Genomic DNA, 18,615 nt, shown 5'->3' on the forward strand with positions numbered 1-18,615 from the left:
CATTTGGCTTGAAGTATTGCATGAAAATCAATCCAGGATCTCTATGGAGTTGAATATCAGTCTCCAAATATCTGATGTGAGCCAAACCTCCTCATTTTGAGTTCAGTTATCACTGACACTTCGGCTATTATTCATCAATTTAGGAGGAAAAGCGGAACCCAGATCATTTGTAAAACCTGTATGGTATTTCCAAACACTTTTCCTGCCTTCCTGGTGATAATTATTATACACTGCTGTAATTAAGCAGATAAATTTACATCTCCCATCATCAGAGGATGGAGTAGCAGCCCAGATTTATCTGCCTGGATTGCTTCCCTCAGTCACTGCTCATAGTGCTGAAGCTGCAGCAGTATTTTCTCCTCAGACCTGCAAAAATGCAGCAGCAGAGATGCTCTGTGATTCCAACTGAAATAATTTTAATGTCACAAAAAAATGTCATTAAAACTACTGCAGTCTTTTAATAAGCTTCTTCTTGGGAGGATGGATTTTCAGCCTCTTCATGTCAGCAATCTACAGAGCAACTACAGCGGAGCTTGGTGCCAGTGTCCCCATTACAAATCTGTTTCTCAAGGGTTTATAATTACAACGTGCCCATAAAAATTTACTCTTGTCTGAAACCCAAGATATAGTTTCTCAGATGGGGACGAAATATTACTTGCTGAACTTGGTTTAAATCAATTTTGAGTTTCAAGAATCCAAAAATAATAAGGTCTGTGGGTTTTATATGCTTTTTCTGTGGTTCTATAACTCAGAAAGAAATCACTTTGTAGAATAAAGTGTCATGTTTGTTTATAAAGCAGAGCAGGGGAAAAATAGATAAAAGTTCAGACTTTTTATAGCAGCTACTGAAAATCTTAAGAAAATAATTTTCTCAGACAATTTCCCTATAGTGTCTCCCACCCAAGCCTTGTCCTGACCGGGTATCATAATACTCATTGTAGGAACTCAGCGGGGTTGTGGGTCCCATCCTTGTAGAACTGTACAGCTATTCTAAGCAGCTGGAGAAATAAGGGATGCTATTGCCTACATCAACGCTTGTTCACTGAGGCTGCTGCAGTGAGGGTTAGCCCTCATAAGGGTTGCTAATAAAAACACTGATAGGCAACTCCTGCACAACTGGGAGTTCCAACTTATATCAGCATTGCCAAATGTCTTGCAATACTCAGCCTTTGGCTTTTATCAATAAAGAAAATAATACCGCTGCTGAACTGAAATAGTAATGGCACAAGCAAGCACAGAAAAGACAGAAAACAAACCCTGTAAATCTTAGTGTAATATTTTTAATTTCATTTGGAATTCACAATCAAGTCAATTTTATCCACTTAAGTATCATTCCGTCTGTCTTTGTCAGCTCTCCCCTATTAGACAAAATGTTCCACTTTTTGATATTCTACCTCTCTATCAAATTGACAGGGTCATTTTTCACACGGCAAGCTGGGATTAGGGTGATATTAAACCATTTTGCATACAACAACTAAAATCATGCTGCAACAACAAGAGAAAAACTGTTTTCTTGGCGTTGTTTATGATGCCCTTTCAAGGCTATTTTGGTGGGCTGCTGAATACCTGCAGATTTGCTAGCCACATGGGACTCTGACATGATACTGCAGGTCTGGAAGTCATGTTCGGAGACTTAATGATAATATTCTATTTTTCCCATTAGCAGCTTTTGGCATAAAGGTGCAAGGCAGATAGTGTAGGGTAACCTGAGAGCCCACTAACAGGCAGTACAGGTATAGCTCCAAAGTCTGGCAGAAGTCTTTGCCACAGGTGAGATTTTTCATTCCATTTTTTGGGGAGGTGAGGGAAGTGTTTTTAATTACTTCAGTTAAATTATTATTTTTATGCCTAGTACTATGACTTCCTTCAAGTCTGTCCATACACAGAATATTATCTGTTTTTGGGGGGTGTTATTTCCACCAAATATTCTTTCTTTTGGTAGTTATTTCCATCATGAAATATATCATGCAATATTTCATTCCCACAAAATGACGGAATAAATGATTTAAAAAAAAAAAAATCACCTTAGCAAGGAACATGTTTGTAAGTGCATTTTGTTCTTCCTTCAGCTTCAGGCTTTTAGTATTACTGATTCAGATCCCATATGTAAAGCAATATATCGAGTACGTGCGTGGGTATAAGAGGAAGTATGCATATTTTCCACAACTGGCTGACATCCAAATGTATTCCTAAATCCTAAAGAAATTCTGCCCGTGAGTCATCCTTGTAGTGCGGTGTAGGAGTGTGCAACTGAGTGGGAAGGGTGGGCTCTAATGAAGAGAATACAGCACTATGCAGAGAGACTTGATAATAAACATCATTATGAAGGTTTACACCAATTTAATGGTTGTCCAGGACTTTAAAAGTGTTGTTTCTATTACAGTCCTGAAAATCCTAGAAGAGATGTTGAATGTAAGACAGATATTTGGGTAACATATCCTAAGCTTTCCGTTTTCATATCATGCTTGGTTTCCTACCCAGCTCTGCAATTCATTTCAGCCATGGCTCTAGCAAGAGGTGATAGCCGGTTCTAAAACCCTTTACAGCAGAGGAGATTTCACTCTGTATTTTGGCTGAAACCAATGACTAGGACTTGGAGGATTTGCAAGGAAAAAAAAAAAAAAAAGGTAATGCCACAAAACTACTCACTTGGTATAGCCCCATGGCATAGTGCAATCAATATACCATGAAACTTCACTGTTTACTTATTGTCTCTTTTCTCTTCAACCTTTCCTTTTAAAATGTCATGGCAAGCTAAGTAGTCTCGTTTTTCTGAGTCAGCTTTTAAAAATACATTTTTCTTCCATTATAGGAGATTCCTCATGACCTCTTCAGTGCCTTTTTTCTTCTGCAGTTCAGTTGGCAAGCAAAACAGATGGTCACCTATGCTAAAAGAGATTCTCACTGGCCTTTTTGCCAGTAGAGCCCTAAGCCAGTGGCTTTTCCCATTGTTTTACATTAGCACTCCATTGCTTTTATTTTCCTTAGAGGATCTGCAGTTTCCTAGCTGGTATTGCAAAAGGTCATGGTGGTGCATCCGTTTATCTCGTCTCTATTCTATAAGACTTTTTTGGACAGGGATTTTTTTGCCTTTCTCATCTTTATGTAGCTTTACAATGAAAAGTTAACTTGGATCCCATAAATTGGGTTACTTTCAAATAAGTTTCAGATGGTTATCGGGACTGTAGGGGACATATTGAAAAAGGCTTTTTTCTGGGTTTGTCCAGGGGCATCCAGGACTCATAAAACTTTATGTTAAACATCAGGCTCAATCTTCCCAATATTACAGTGATGAAGAACTAGCTTGAAATCAATTTATTGATCCCTAAAAAGGCAGATATAGAAGGTTATTAAAGTTAACATTTCAGTACGTGCAAAATCTGTTATTGAGCTTGTTAACATTCACATGCTGCTTAACAGTAGCTACAAAAAGAAGGCAGCAGCCACCTCCCTTCTGAAAGAGCTGCTTATGGGCAAGAATTCAGCATTAGCCCTGTTTTGGTAGGTGTCACATCTAGACTGGAGCCATTGAGAGGTACCAGTGGATGTTTAGTTCCTTGAAGAACTAAGTCATGTGCTTAGCCCATGTTTCAGCATTTGTACTCATTTTTTTTTCAGCTTTGGCATCTGCAGTTGAACCAGGGACCTACCTATGTTCTGAACTATTTGGTTACTTCCTTTTCCTATGCACTTGCAAGAGAATATGTGAAGGTTCACGGTGTTTGAAAACCAGCCATGAGCTGAAGCATGGGTTTAAGAACTGTTGAGTGTGCAGCTATGTATATTTACATGAATGCATTTTACTTTACAGATGTAAATGAAATCTTCTGCAGTCAAAGAAAGAAGTTTCCTGTGGTCCTTCATTTTGAATCCATTAGTCTTCAATAAATTATTCACTTGCAGAGTATATGTCGCAGTGGGTTTGCGTTTGTCACATCACCTCAATTTTTCTAATGAGTTGCTAATGAGAGGTCAATTACTTATGGAAATTAGGAAAACATTCATTGAGGAACTGTACGGAGGTAAAGTGTGCTACCTCATAATGTTATGATATAAATCATTATAGCTTTAATGAATATTTTACCCTTTTTCATGTTCCAGCTTATTCCCTACCTTGCAAAATGGCCTCAAGATGGTTTTGAAATGAACACAAGTGACTCTCCTGAAAATGTTATCATAGTGTGGTTACTAACAGCTGCAGAACACCTCACTTCTTCCTTTTTGTTATTGAACATTTGTTCATGCATCGATATCTTGCTGTCAAACCTTCAGTTTGATACCATGGGGGAAAATGGCCATCCTGTAAAGCACCTGGCCGGCAGGATCGTACCTGGACAGGTATGTGCAAAGTGGCCTCCTGACCTCTCTTTTGGATGAGCAGCACTGCAGGAAAGCGTCCACATTCTGCAGCACTTCATATCCCAGTGACACAAAGCTCTACCCATTCCTTTTTAGTGAAAAATCTTCAGGAATCAGTGGCAGATAAGTTTAAATGCACAATTCGACCTCTTCTTGTGCAGCTATTTTGCACTTTTAAGGTTTTGAATGAACAGCAGAGAAACATAGGGACACGGGCAAAAAGGATTGAAGGGACCAAGACGAATTGTGGTTTCTTGCAGAATCATGCAATTAAATGTAGAGGCCAGGGGTATAATTCACTGCTGAAATTCAGCTTTCTGCTGTCGTAAGTTATTATTTCAGAGCAGAAGCTGAAATGGCCAGAGAGGGGAAAGTGTACAAGCAGAAGTATAATTGGACTTCAGTATTTCATATTGACACCCTGAGATTTCCACAGCTAAGCACTGTTTCAGAGTCCAGCCAGGGTAACACTGCAGTGAACAAACGTAAGATCTCCCATATTCGGCCCATTAGATTATTCCATTTCCCCTGCAGGCACTGTAAATCAAAAGCCAAAGACACCCTGTTATATGCTACAAGACAGTTTTGTTGGCCTTTCTTTCCAAACACATTCTGAACACACATGTTTTTTTATGTGGGTCTCATTCATTTCAGCTTTACCGTCTCAAATACTGACTTAAATTGGGGGAGAGAAGGAAAGAGAAATAAATAAATAAAACAAGCCTTGAAACCAAGCAGTTATCCACAGAAAAGGAAAGTGGCAGCTAGTTAAATCAAAAACTCATGTCTATGTGATGCATTCATTTTCGCAGTATCTAAAGAATTACTAGGTCTATGTCCATTGAACCAGGCCTAGACTGTATGCAGGTGAAAATCTTGCACTTATTTGAATTAGGAATGCTCAAAGACCATCATTTTAGTGCAAAGAAATCCCATTTGATTATTAAGGAATAAATCAGCTGGTCCAAAGTACAGTTCTGCCATTTTAATACCAACTTGAGTAGCACTCACATTTACACCTTTAATCCCTTCCCTTCCCTTCTTCTCGGAAGGATAAACATGTTAACAACAAGGAGGTGTCCAACTACTAATCAAAAGCAATAGAATACCACCAGATCTGATCTATGATGAAATAAGGAAGAAATGAGTGTGAATCTAAGTACCTTCTCCTCGTATCAGAGCCTCTACATTGTTTTCAAGAGCTTTTTTTTTTTTTTTTTTTTTGGTAGGCAGTGATGAAAGGCTGAGAACAAAGTGAGTAAAATTTCCTTTTACTGCTTAAAAATTCTCAGCTGGTTTGCTATATCAAAAAGCTGTCTCTTTAAACAAATCACACGGTTAAAAATGCCAAGTTATAATTCAGCAACTAACTCAGAAAATGACAATTTAATCAATCAGAACCAACCCTCCTGAAAAAGGAAGAAAAAAGAATCAAAAAAAATCTTCAGGCTTTCATGCGATGTGAGTGGTTGAAACTATAAAAAGGTTCAATCACTGTAGAACAAGCCTGCAGCATCAATGTTTATTAAAGTCAGGGGAGCCATTTATTGACCTGGGAAATAGCAAACCACCAGCAGCACTGCCAGATTGCATTTTTACAGTTAACAAACGGAAGGTTGATATTTTCCTTTTCTCTTTTAATTGTGATTCCATCAAATCCAAAGAGTTAAATGCATCTCGATTTTTAAAGGAAAGCAAAGAGGAGCATTCTCTGCACTGATCTCCAGTCAATCTCTCTGCTCTGAGTCCTAGCAATGGGAGATGTTAAATTATTGTAACACAAGATCAAATTTTTAGGTTTATCTGCATCCCAGAAGAATGACAGGCTGGTGTCTGCTCCCCCCTGCACTTTAGGTGATGGTAGAAGATGAGGAGCTACCATTATCAAGATGCTTCTTTCTGTAATCAAATGGAATTATTGTATTTATTCACATAAAGGTCACCCTGCCACTGAGACAGCCAAAAGCACTTAGAATTAATTGTCTTCTCCCAAACTGACAACAGGCACTTTTTTTTTTTTTTTTTTTTTTTTTTGGATAAAAACACAGCTTGGTTGTTCTGGAGATTTTGTAACTCTGTTTTGCTACAAGCATTTTTATTTTTTTTCAAGTCACACCTTTTTGTGCTGCATAAATTGTAAGCTATGTAAGGCTATTAAAAGGAAAGCATCAGCAATGTGAATCGTGCTTAAGCATCTGTGCTACCCACATTACACGAGCTGAGCTTCTGCTTCATTCTTTGCCCAGCCATGAAAAACCCTGGGGTTAGCTGAGGAACATTCAGTGTGTGTCAGCTACCACCTAAACCAGTGCCAACCCCAGAAAAGGGGACTTCAAATGCTGTGAGGATGAGTCAGGGCAGCTGGAGCTGCCACGCCGCACACTGAGGCTGAGAGCTGTAACAAACCCGTGTGTCCTCTGTGGGTTAGGTACAAAGCGGATGGGCAGGCAGGTTATACATGCATGCATCAAAGGTAATAAATATTGGAACAAATCCCCGGCCACCCAGGACCTTTGGACTTGTCGATGTGCTGCATGCATTAGCGGCTCACGGCTTGGTGGGAGCGAGGGAGATAAAAACCAAATCCCCAAACCGTGTGTCTGCGTCTGCTGCTTGGGGAATTTCACACTGCTTCTGTGCAGAGCACAGGGCACGGAGCTGTGTGTCTGATTCCACCCCGTCACACACAGCATTTCACACTTCTCTTTCAGGTTTGCAAACACACCTGCGGCAGCTCTCCTTCTCATTTTCGTTTCCTCATTCATAGAGAAAAACACATAATATCCTCACTTAAAACACAGTGGAGGAGTTTGACACAAATTAATGACTCACCTGTCATACTATAAGGATTTTGATATTTGCGGGGGGGGGGGGGGGGGGAAGGCTTTGAGTATTTTGAGACATGTAAAAAGGTGCTTCACGATTCAAAGACAGCTCATAAAAAATCGAGTCAACTGATGGGTTGGTGTAAGGTCTGAGATAGCAGTTTCGTGTTAAAATCACAATACTGAAAAAATATGAATAAATAAAAGGTTACAGAAAGTGTAACCCACGAGTTCCCTCAGATTAGACCCATTGGCATGAAATTAGTTCACAACTGTCACTTGTGTTGTTTCAAGGGAGATTACTTCTTAAATAACGTTAACGGCAACTTTGATTTGACTTCTGTAATTACTGGAGAGAGAAGGGACTGCGTTTCCTAGGAAGAAAGATCTTTTATCTGTCTGCTTAATGCATAATCTTTGATGAGATGAAGCTCCTTTCCCCTGAGTTATTTCCCTGAGCATTTTTTTTTTTTTCTAAAAGAAAAAGATTTTCAGGTTGAAAACAGAGCTGCCATGTCAGAGCTGGGGGAGAGCTGTCTAATTGTCATTTACAATGACCCTTGTATCTCTTCTAAAGGGAGCATCCCTTCTACCTTGTCTCCTCACCCTCACTCTGTCTAACAAGCAGGCATCTTTACAGGGCTGGATTCTTCTCTGGCCTGCCTCCACCACCACCAGTAAATCATAAACATTTCTCCTATAATCAATGGAGTGTCTTCAGATTTACCAGACAGTATAATCTGGTCCATGAGACAGCTGATTGTTATCTATAACCTCCCCATCCAATTCTAGTGATGGCAGATGTAATCCAAAAATTTCCTTTAGGCTTTTTTACTGCCGAAATAGATCAAATTCTGTGGCAGCCTCTTTACAATCTCCACTTTTCTAAATAAACATCACACAGCCCGTGCTGCGTTTACAAAAAAACACTTCTCCCTGTCTGCCTGAACGCATCGAGGCGGGCTGTCAGCTGATATTCTGGCACACGAGACAACCAGCAGCAGCATCTTTGTGGGAGTCCATGGTGCAGCGCTTAGACCCCAACCGTTCATGGGCTACCAGAGGGCTGAGACTGTCGATCCCAAGCTCTTGCTCACCAGGAAGAACACAGAATAATCCTTACGGTTAGATGACTTCAAAACCCTTTGCATTGTTTCCTCCCCGCCCCCTGCTAGATACTACATTCCTGCAAGCCATTTAAAATTATTTGATTACAAAGATGAAAGAGTTGGTAGTGTCACATGAAAGGTATCATACAACAGGTATATGCCATGGCTGCATCCACGAAATACTGTAAGCAGAGGCTGCAGGGACTGACAAAACCTTGTTATGCTGGCAGGACAGGGCGATGCACAAAGAGTTAGAAATAGCTGTTGCAAAGGGCACCAAGCAAACCAGGCATAGCCACTGCTCAGTGGCTGGAGACGTACTGGTGGGTACGCGGTAATGTATTTAGGAGTCATCTGAAGTACGTTTCCAGACTATAAATTAACTGAAACTACTCAGAAAACAATAAATAAATAAATAAATAAATATGGGTAACATTGAAAACTATGCAATTAAACACAGGGCTCCAATGTACAATGATCAACAAAAAGCAAATACTTTATTAGAATGCATGGCAAAGAGAAAATAAGGCCAAAAGTTGGGAGCTAATGGAGGTACTGTGCTGTTGTATTAACCAACAGTGTTCCCTTATTTTTTTTTTTTTAAATAAGATACAAGTATAGTCATTCTTTGACACACATTTGTATTTGGAAAACTGCTAAATTCTTCCAGGTTTCTTTTTATGAGAAGCGCTGGTAATGTTAGTGATGGAGTGAATAGAGAAGGATCTAAATGTGAGGCTGAATGAAGCCGGAGAGTTCCCAAACTCGGAGAGAGACTTTCTCTTTGGGGCCTGGAGTTTCAGAGCACCTCCCAACTCATTTACAGAGCCTCAAAATGAAGGTGTTTTGCCAATATGAAAATTAAATTCAGTGTTGTGGCTCACCCTTGAAGTGGTTGTGGCTCTGAATGTGCTTCATTCATGTTTGTGGGCATTTTAACCCATTGGGCTTAACTGTGTAATAAATATACCTGGATTTGTATAATTCCTTCTCCTCTCCCACTGTAATCAAGCTTTGCTCTTCATTTTATGCTTTTATGGGTGCTATTAGATCATAAATCTTTAAAAGTTCTTCAAGCTCACTTTGACCTGCATCCTGCACATATGGGAACTTCTCTTCCTCGATTGCGTTTCTGAGCACACCAGTTCATTACAGTTTTGAACACTGAACTCTCACTCTTACTACTTTACTGCCTGCTTTATGTGCCAAATGTCAAAACAGGCATCAGAAATCTGATTTATGAGGATGTATACAAAAATTGTGGTTCCTGCTTGTGACTGGGAATCAACTAGCAATTTCCTACCAGGATTTCTATTTAAGATACCAGGGCCCAGCCTGGCAGCCTAAAGATGGCACTGCCAACCTTGAATTCAAAAATCACCATCCAAGACCCTTGAAACTTCTTGTAGTATCTTTGAACTTACTTGCTTTCCAATTTTAACCACATTTGACTAACCTGTGGGTCTTTTGCAAGTAAAAGTCAATGCTTATTTTCAAAAATTGAAAGCCGAACAAATCGAGCAGTCTCCAAATGCCAATATGCAAAAGATTTGATAATCTCTTTCCTGTTACAAACATCAGAAAGGTATGGATCAACCCCTAAGCCTCCAGAGCACACAAACGTTGATAAGAAATCTAAGCTTCCCCTACTAATTTGCCATTTTCCATCGATTTATACCCTGCTCACAGAAGCACTCCCCCTCACCCCATACACCCAGCTCTATACAGCGAAGCTGCTGCTTTTTAATCGCTTCTTTTCCATCGGCCGTGCGCCCTGACGGCCCCCGCAGGCCCCGCCGCTCCTTGGGGCTGGGCCCGGCCCTGATCGCGGAGGGTGGAGCCGAGCCGCCACCGCCTCCTCCCCCGGCTCCCCCCCGGCCTGCGCGGCCGCGGCGCTACTCGAGCTCGGGGATCCAGCGCGGCCTAGTGCCAGCGCCGCGGCCGCCATGGCCGGGGAGGTGAAGACGAAGCTGTCCAAGAACCTGCTGCGCATGAAGGTGAGGCGGGGGGCGCCGGGCGGGGAGGGGAGGAGAAGGGGAGGCATGGAGCCCGAGCTGGGGGGGGGGGACGGGACGAGGAGATGGCGGCCGGGCTGGGCCTAAGCTGCGGGGCCGCCCTCCGAGCCGCCCGCCGCCGTGGCTGTCCCTTAGGGGTGTGCGGGGATCCGCAACTGGGTGCCCCTTGCAGGCTCTGGGGACGTTTTGCCTTCCTGCATGTGGTCACTCTGCTTCTGCCCTGTTCTGACACAGGCACGAGTGTCTCTCTTGTGTTTTGTACTCTGCACGTGGCTTTGTTTGCTTTTTCTTTACAGCTTTTTGCTCAAACTTCACTAGCAAGAGGCTGTTTTAACGAGCTGCCCCAGACAGGGTTTCATTTTTTGTCTGTTTCCACTGATAACCAACAAAGTGCCCAAGCACAACGCCTGGCCCTTTACCACCTTCCTCCATCTTTTCCCAGTCACAAACACAAGGGCTGTCTGCTTACTGGGTTCTGGTGCACGTTGCATAACACAACGCCTAATTCAATAAAGTACATTCTCCTGTGAGGGATGAGTCTTTAATGATGGAAAACAGACACTAGAAAGTGTCTACACAAAAAGACAAAAAAAAAAAAGCCTTTTTTTTAATGTTAATACTCATTACTTTTTTATAAGTGATTAGCCTTTGTGGCTTCTCGTTTGTGGTGTTTTATTTAACATGCGGGTTTTTTTCACCTATTTATGTGGGACCATGTTTCAGAAACTGCCTGAAAGGTTTTAGCTCCATATAAAGTGGGCTCTGTTACAGTAAGATTGTGCAGTATTTACCACAATTAATAGGTACTGCTAATGAAAGGCTAACATTTGTACACAGGGGAAACAAAATGCATCCTGCCTTGCTCCCAAAGGTAAGTAAATGATGGGCTTAGTTAGCCAGCAGCACAGGACAGAGTAAGACTCCCTTAACCTAGATTGCAGCATCATTGATTTTTGTTACTTTTTTGTAATACTCTCTTCTTAGGTGAAACTTATGCTGCTGGTTTTTGCCAGTTTATTAACCCTCCAGAGATTTCAAAGGCTAGTTTTTAGATTTCCTTCCTTGGAAGGCTGTGGGGAACCAGACTGTGAATGTGGTGCTGTGACATTTGCAGATTTAGAGTCCAGGCAGTAGTAACCAGCTTAGAAGAGATGAGTAGGTTTTGAAAAGGTCATACACAGATCATGTGCTTAGCACTTTCATACTGCAAAACCTGTTTACAAATGTTTTAATTAATCTTTTAGCAGCTGCCTCCACGGGTAGTGATAAGATGTATCATAACAATTTAGTAGGCAGGTGAAGGGGCACCCAGAGGTGGCGTGTGGTCAGTGGTAGTGTTGTGAAAACCCTTTTCACCAAGATCCAGACTATGCACACCTTTTGATGTCAAATGGTGGCTCATGCTTTTAGTTCCTGTACCATTTGATCCAGGTCCCATTGCTTGGGGGAACTTACCTAAATAATCATGCAGTTACTGCCTTACATACTCTGCATCTACCATGGTTGGTATATTTTTAATTCATTCACGTGTGTTTACATTTCTGATAAACACAATCACATTTTTTTTTTCATCCAGCTATTCCTGTAGTAATCGTGAGGAACATAATCTTTAAAATGTAATGTGGAATGATTATTTAATTGCGTGCTTGTAGCAAAATTTCTCCTGTTGAGTTTTCTGACTGGCTAACCAATTTCCTTGAGCAATATGGTTTTCCACATGATAGATTCCCTTATTTTCCTCAAGTAGATACTGTAATTTTAATTGGAAAGCTTTGACATATTTTGGGTCGACTCAGAAAACAAAAGTCAAGTTTTCTTTCATTAAAGATCTTGTACAAATGCATACAAATAGAAATATAAAAGGAAAATGAGACACTATATTGGCTTATATGTCAGGGTTTGGTTTGTTTTGCCTGGACATTTTGTAAAGACTGAGAAAATGTGGGTATGTACACATAATATATATTACATATATGTATTACCTATATACTTTAAATCTCAGTAATTTTGGATTTTTGTGGGAGGGAAGTGTGTAGTGATGTCTTCTTGGGCCTTATGCCCAAGTCAAGCGTGCTGTAGCTGGGACCAAAGCTATGACCGAGTCTCTGCTAATGTCTGAAAGACAGAAGAGCCCCACCGGCATGTTATCTGTCAGCCTGCAGGCTTATCTAAATACAGAAATGATGCTGCTTTAAACGAAAGGAGTACGATTAGTTGATATAAAACTCCTCTGCAGTGTTGTGCCTACAGGTTTGCTTTGATTGCCACAAAGCAATTTTTGTACAGAAATGTGTATAAACAGCACTGGTAGCCTTGTCTCTTGCTGTGAATTATATCGGTATAAATGTGCACCTCTGTCAGAGGCAGTTACTGAAACACTTTCTGTAGGCCCAAAGGAAGGTCCCAGCTCCTAGGGATGTGAGAATGTAAGGATCGCTCCTGTAAAGTCGTGAAGAGTTCTGTTTTCTCTCCTGTGCCTGGAGAAGTGAGTTAACTTTGTCAATACTTTTAAATTGTCAGTCAGTTCAGGCACCAGACTTGATACAAATGGAAGTATAAGGGATGTTGCACGTATCTCAGGTCTGTGGTTTTGCACTCTCAGCAATTTGTCATGGGCCGTGACAAATGCCCTCTTCTATTCCCAGCTACAAGAGAGGTTACAGCTCGTATCTGCCTGTTCCCGTTCCCTGCCAAAGGCTATCACAGACAGAGCAATTGGCAGGAACGTCCTTGTATTAGGCAGAATTAGCTGTCTTACCCTAAAGTAATTTATTGATCTCACCCACCTTGGCAGGCTGTTCCTGAAGTGAGTTAGCAGGTGTTTACCATACTGCTTGACTAGTAGTTTGGTGGGTCATCAATGAGAAGTTAAGAGTTGGTAACATCTTCCTTTAAAACAGTTGGATGCAGAAGATGTCATAGCCTCGGTTACTTATTTCAAAGGCAGGTTCTAGCCTTCTGGGTTACAAACACAAACTAGTTTGTAATATGAAATCTGAGAAAAGAAGATGGTTGAAAATACAGAAGTTTCAGAAAGTCACCAACTGGTATGACCAACATTTAGGTCACAGCTCCATTTAGGTCACAGTACTGTTTGGGTGTGGGGGGATGGTTTCGGATATACTGCAAAATCTTTAATTAGCATTACATTCTCTCTGGCCTTTGCTGAAACAGTAGAAATATCTTGGCTAAATTGTGGATTTGTGACATCTCAGATCCATCAAAATTTTCTTTTTATCTAGGTGCAGACATGGCTGACTGTTGACTTCCAGTCAGTCCAGATTGTTGTGATGCACAGATGTTTACTTTTCTGTTGTCCGTTTGCCCAAACTCAGATTAAGCCCAGAGAAGATCACAACAAGCATTTAATTCTTATATCAACTGTTAAGTATGTAATGGATAATTACGATTATGTAATTATTGCCTGTACAGAACATACTCAAAAGAGATTGAAGTTGTGCGTTTTTGTCTTTATTTTCAGTTCATGCAAAGGGGTTTGGATTCACAAACTAAAAAACAACTAGAAGAGGAAGAAAAGAAGATAATTAGTGAAGAACACTGGTATCTTGATTTACCAGACCTAAAGGAGAAAGAGTAAGCTTGTACTCTTGTATCACCGTTGCATTGTTGTGGGGTGGGAACAGAATTTGTTTTTTTTCCCTTTAGCAGAAATATTACTGATAATTATTAACAGAATGAAAAAAAAATAGTGACAAACTGGCATTTCAGCTTGTTATATTTTCAGGGACATTCTTAAGATTGCCAAGTCCGGTTTGACCTACTTTCATTTCTTGCACGCTTTGTCTTCTTTCACTCGCATTTTCTTCTAGATGCATGTAATTAGTTTCTTTCAGGCAGGGACCAATTCATTCATTGCTGCTTTTGCCATTCATTTGAAAAAAGAAGTTTGAAACTTTGTGTTAGTAAATTGAGCTTCAGTCACATGTGTAGGCCCATTCAGGACCGCGTCTTCTTGAGTCCAGCTCACTTCAAGTCCTGTTTTTGAAGTAGGAGAGATAATGGATGAAGCAAAAATAAAGGAAGGCTTAGCTAATAGGGAAGCAAATGTCCATTCCCACTATTTGGAAAGGCACTTTAAATAGCAAGGGAACTACTTTAAAAATAGTTTGACTTTTGTCCTTTAAAAAGAGAACAAAAATTCTATTGAGTAAGAATGTATATAATTTATAAAAGCTGGGATCCAGAGAATTAACTGTAGTTGAATAAGGTCATTCATAAACTATTTTCCATGACTGTTAGTAGATATGACAAAAAGGTATTTGAGCTTCCGTTGCAGCAAGGAAGGTTCAGGTTTGATATTGGAAGGTTTTTTAACAATGAGGCTATTGAAGCACGCGAATAGATGGCCTAAGAAGACTGGTTTCGTCGTCACTGGAAGTCTTTTGAGGACAGGCGAGGTAGACTTGTGCTGTTCATAGTTCACGTTTAGCTGATCCTACCTTGAGGTAGGAGAATGAGCTGGATTTCTTCAGCATGATTTCCTATGCCTGTAGGAGTTTGTTTTAAATGAGAGATGAAGAGGTAGAGAGAAGGGATGCATGTGTGTGAGAGGAAAAGAAGGATGGAACAGTTCAAGGAAGTACTTTTATCTAACGTGAGTGTTATGGACGCCTCGGAGTCATGTTTCTTTTCTTTCCAGGCTCATGGAAAGGAGGAAGAAAGAGGAAATCTTTCTCTGCTGAACAGAGAATTACACAGTAGTTTATAACCTGACAGACTCAACTAATTCCAGGTCTAACATCACAATGAAAAATTAATTAGAAGCTTTTGCTGGTATAGTAATGCCACCTGGAGAGTGATATTTATGTGGTATTTTTATTCTGGCAAAAGCATTAATGTAGGTGGAATCTTACCAGCAAAGAGTGCTTTCTGTCAGGAGAGTTAATTTTGCTTGTGGAACTGGCACAGCTTTGCTGGCAAACAGTATTTCTTTGCACTCCAAGCTCCTTGCATTGAAAGATTTATCAGAGCAATTAAGCTTCAGAAAGTAGTTGATGGTATAAAATACACTGTGGTTTTGTTTATTTGTGTGGGGGAAGACAGCAAATGCTTTTTGCATTTGTTTAATTTGATTATATTAAAGTGCACTGTTTGACAAATGCTGGGTTTGGGTTTTCATGCAGGAGCTTTATAATAGAAGAGAGAAGCTTTATGCTGTGTGAGGATCTACTTTATGGCAGAATGTCCTTCAAAGGATTCAATCCGGAAATTGAGGTACTATTTAAATATTCTCTTTTGAGGTGGTCTCACATTAGGATTGAAACCCTTGGGAACAGGGATTTTAGTGTTCACCCTCCATGCTGCCTGGCCTTTGCAGCACCTTCAGTAAATTCTCTCATGTGCAAGAAAACTGCAATTCAAACCAAAATGTTGATCAATGTAGCATCTGGTAAGTAGAAACCTTTTATCTCTGTGGGTTGATGGTCAGTAATTACGTAATTCCTGCAGATCTTTCCTTCCTTGAGCTGAGAAGACTGTCCCACAGCTTACCAAAACAATAGCTCTCTGTTCCTCCTGCCATTTAATTCAGAGCCCAATATTACAAATATTCAACCCTGTTTATTCAGCACTTACTCATATAAGTAGGGTCTTGAAATTCCAAAGTAAATATTCTGGGCAAGAGAGTCTTTCATTTCTTTCTGGCATGATTCATGCTGATAGAACTAGTAATTACTGAAATGGTAATAAAAATGTTACTGCTGAACTGAAACAAGAGGATGAAAGTACAAAGACAAAGAGATGTGAGGAAGGCTATGCAAGGTGATTTAATGGGGCATTCTTTTAGTTATTTTGAACTTGCTTTCACTGTGACTTGGCATATAATTGCTTCATGGTTTTTATTATCGTTTATTGTAAATTCTTGCAGATATTTTTCAATTGTAACAAAACCATTCCAAAGACTATGTGCTGACATCACAATGAAAAAATAATTAGGATCTAACTGTCTGGTCTCCTCAAGATGTCTGCCGTGCATTTGAGGGTGCTTGGATAGAACAGTTCACTGAAAACCCTGTTTATATCTTGTCTTTTTTTCTCAAAGGCAAACTCTTAAGAAGCTCATCTTAGCATTGAAGAGGAATGTTACCTTTTCTTATAGCCCTGTGCTTTAGCCTGAACAGAATACAGCAAATGAGGAAAATGGGGATTAAAACTGATCCTTAACTTTTATGCACTTTTCCTGCCAGTGAATTTCAGCATAGTTGACATTGTGTCAGGGTTATATGTTTAAGCTATTTCTTACTTCATTTTCAGAAGTTAATGGTCCAAATGAACTCTAAAAGCAAGAAAGAAGAAATTGAAGTGGATGATAAAATGGAGGCTGATGTGTCAGATGAAGAAATGGCCAGAAGGTACACTATTCCTAGGCAGTATTGATTATATCTTAAAATATGTGATATATTAGGTATTATGTGCAGGAGAAGAAACAAAAAAAAAAAAAAAAAAACAACAACAAAAAGCATTTAATACTTCAGTGATTTCTCAGGATTTTTGGTGTTTGTTTAGTGAAATCTCTATCACTTTGGGGGTTAAAATCTCGTAGATGTTTTCTGCCTTTTGATATCCCTATATTCCATTCTAATACCTCCTAGCTCCAGATTACTGCTCATTTTGACAGCTTAGGTTTGTTAGTAATTTAATCCGTGATCATGTAGTACTTGTGCTTCTTAAACGTCTAATGACAGGCTTTTTATACTACTTGAATTGTTGATTAGATTTGTGATTTCCTGCATTGAACTTGCACTGATTTCAGTAAAAGCTGACAATTTTTAATTATCTTTACAGATATGAAACATTAGTGGGAACAATAGGGAAGAAATTCTTGAAAAAAAGAGACCAGCGTGTTCTTCGTGATGAAGATGAAGATGAGAATAGTAACTCAAGACCTAAGAAAGCCAAGAAAATGTTCTTAAAACCTCAGGATTAATGTCAGCTGCACAACTGGAGCTGATAGAAATGTTATCTACCAAATATAGTACCATGAACCGAAGATTGTTTTGAGTTTTTGCTATTTAATGTAAAGGATAGAATTGTAAATCTGAGTCTGTTCTCATTGAAATTTCTGCCATCCACATGATGAACATTTTTAAAAGTGGATGTGTATATAATGGATGTCATACATCCTTTCCTCTCTGAGCAGCTTTTAACGTGTGGGGCATTAAGCCCATCAGTCATTTTTAATGTTGTGTATAACGAGGATGAGTGTCAACGTGCAATCAAGAGCAACAGTATTTACATTTTATGATAACATCTAAAAGAAATATTTGCAGTGAAGAGTAGCTTTGTCCAATCCGGTAAGGCAGTTCAGCTTTCACTGCTATTTTTATTATGAAAATGAAAACCTTTGCTCTCCACAATTTGAAAAAAGTCAGCAGAAACATGCATCTCTTTTTTTTTAACTGTTCTACAAATAAGCTGGGAAAAGAACAGATACAAAATCCATTTTGTTGAATTTTCTGTTTTCTATAAAGCTTATTTAAAAATAGAGGGGTTTGTAGCAAAAAAATCTTTTTTTCTAGAGCAAGCCAAATATTGGGCAACGTTTACAGTTTGACAGTTGAGCAGATTGCGACTCTTAATTTCTATCTTCCAAAAGAAGTTTGCTAATCTTGTCTCTTTTTCAGCCAAAAAATTCCAATCTTATAATTATCTAGGTCTTGTCATAAAAGCATAATAACAGCTTGAAAAACATGTTTGAAAAGTGAATAAAAACTGATTTTTTGTGTGTTTAATGATTGTGGTTTAGCTAATTTAAAAGTAAAAAAATGATACTTAATACAATCAGAAGAAATCCTGTTTTGTGCTGACCACAGATGTCCCCATGTATTAATTGACAGAGTTAACTTTTCCTGTTCAGCATGTAGTGAAGCCATCTGAAGCAGAAAACACCATGGCCTTTAGTCACTTAGTGCCCTGAACTTACTGAAAAAGGTAACTGTGGCCTTGTCTAAATTCATAGCAGTTCTTTGTATTCTAGTTTTCAACGAGTTCTATTAATTTTCTCAGCTAGATATCTAAATTGCTCATCCTTAATGCTGACTCTCTGAAGAAAGATTTTGTTAAATTGAAGCAAGACATGAAACTCAACATAAAGACAGAGGCTGTGTCTGCTGTAATGCATGTATGCTATATGAACTATAATTCATATACCAAGAGCAGCTCATTAGATATTCAAGATGGATCACGCATGGAAAGAAATACACTTTTAACCTAGTATGAGCCTTGTTCAGGTAGAAAGCCTGATTCATGATCTGAGATAGTTTTTCAGAGCTAATTAAATGCTACTGG

General features: G+C 39.5%; 1 protein-coding gene across 1 annotated transcript; it reads left to right on the forward strand.

Annotated features, from left to right (window-relative positions):
- The first annotated feature begins 10,119 nt into the window (after nt 1-10,119).
- On the forward strand, nt 10,120-18,059 carry MPHOSPH6 (M-phase phosphoprotein 6). Its single transcript, XM_027466847.3, has 5 exons — nt 10,120-10,290; nt 13,790-13,902; nt 15,453-15,543; nt 16,582-16,679; nt 17,113-18,059. Exons 1-5 carry the CDS (start codon nt 10,240-10,242, stop codon nt 17,252-17,254), a joined length of 495 nt encoding a protein of 164 aa, XP_027322648.1. The 5' UTR covers nt 10,120-10,239; the 3' UTR covers nt 17,255-18,059.
- Nucleotides 18,060-18,615: the final 556 nt, after the last annotated feature.

Source organism: Anas platyrhynchos, chromosome 12 (assembly GCF_047663525.1).
Source record: "Anas platyrhynchos isolate ZD024472 breed Pekin duck chromosome 12, IASCAAS_PekinDuck_T2T, whole genome shotgun sequence".
Lineage (NCBI taxonomy): Eukaryota > Metazoa > Chordata > Aves > Anseriformes > Anatidae > Anas > Anas platyrhynchos.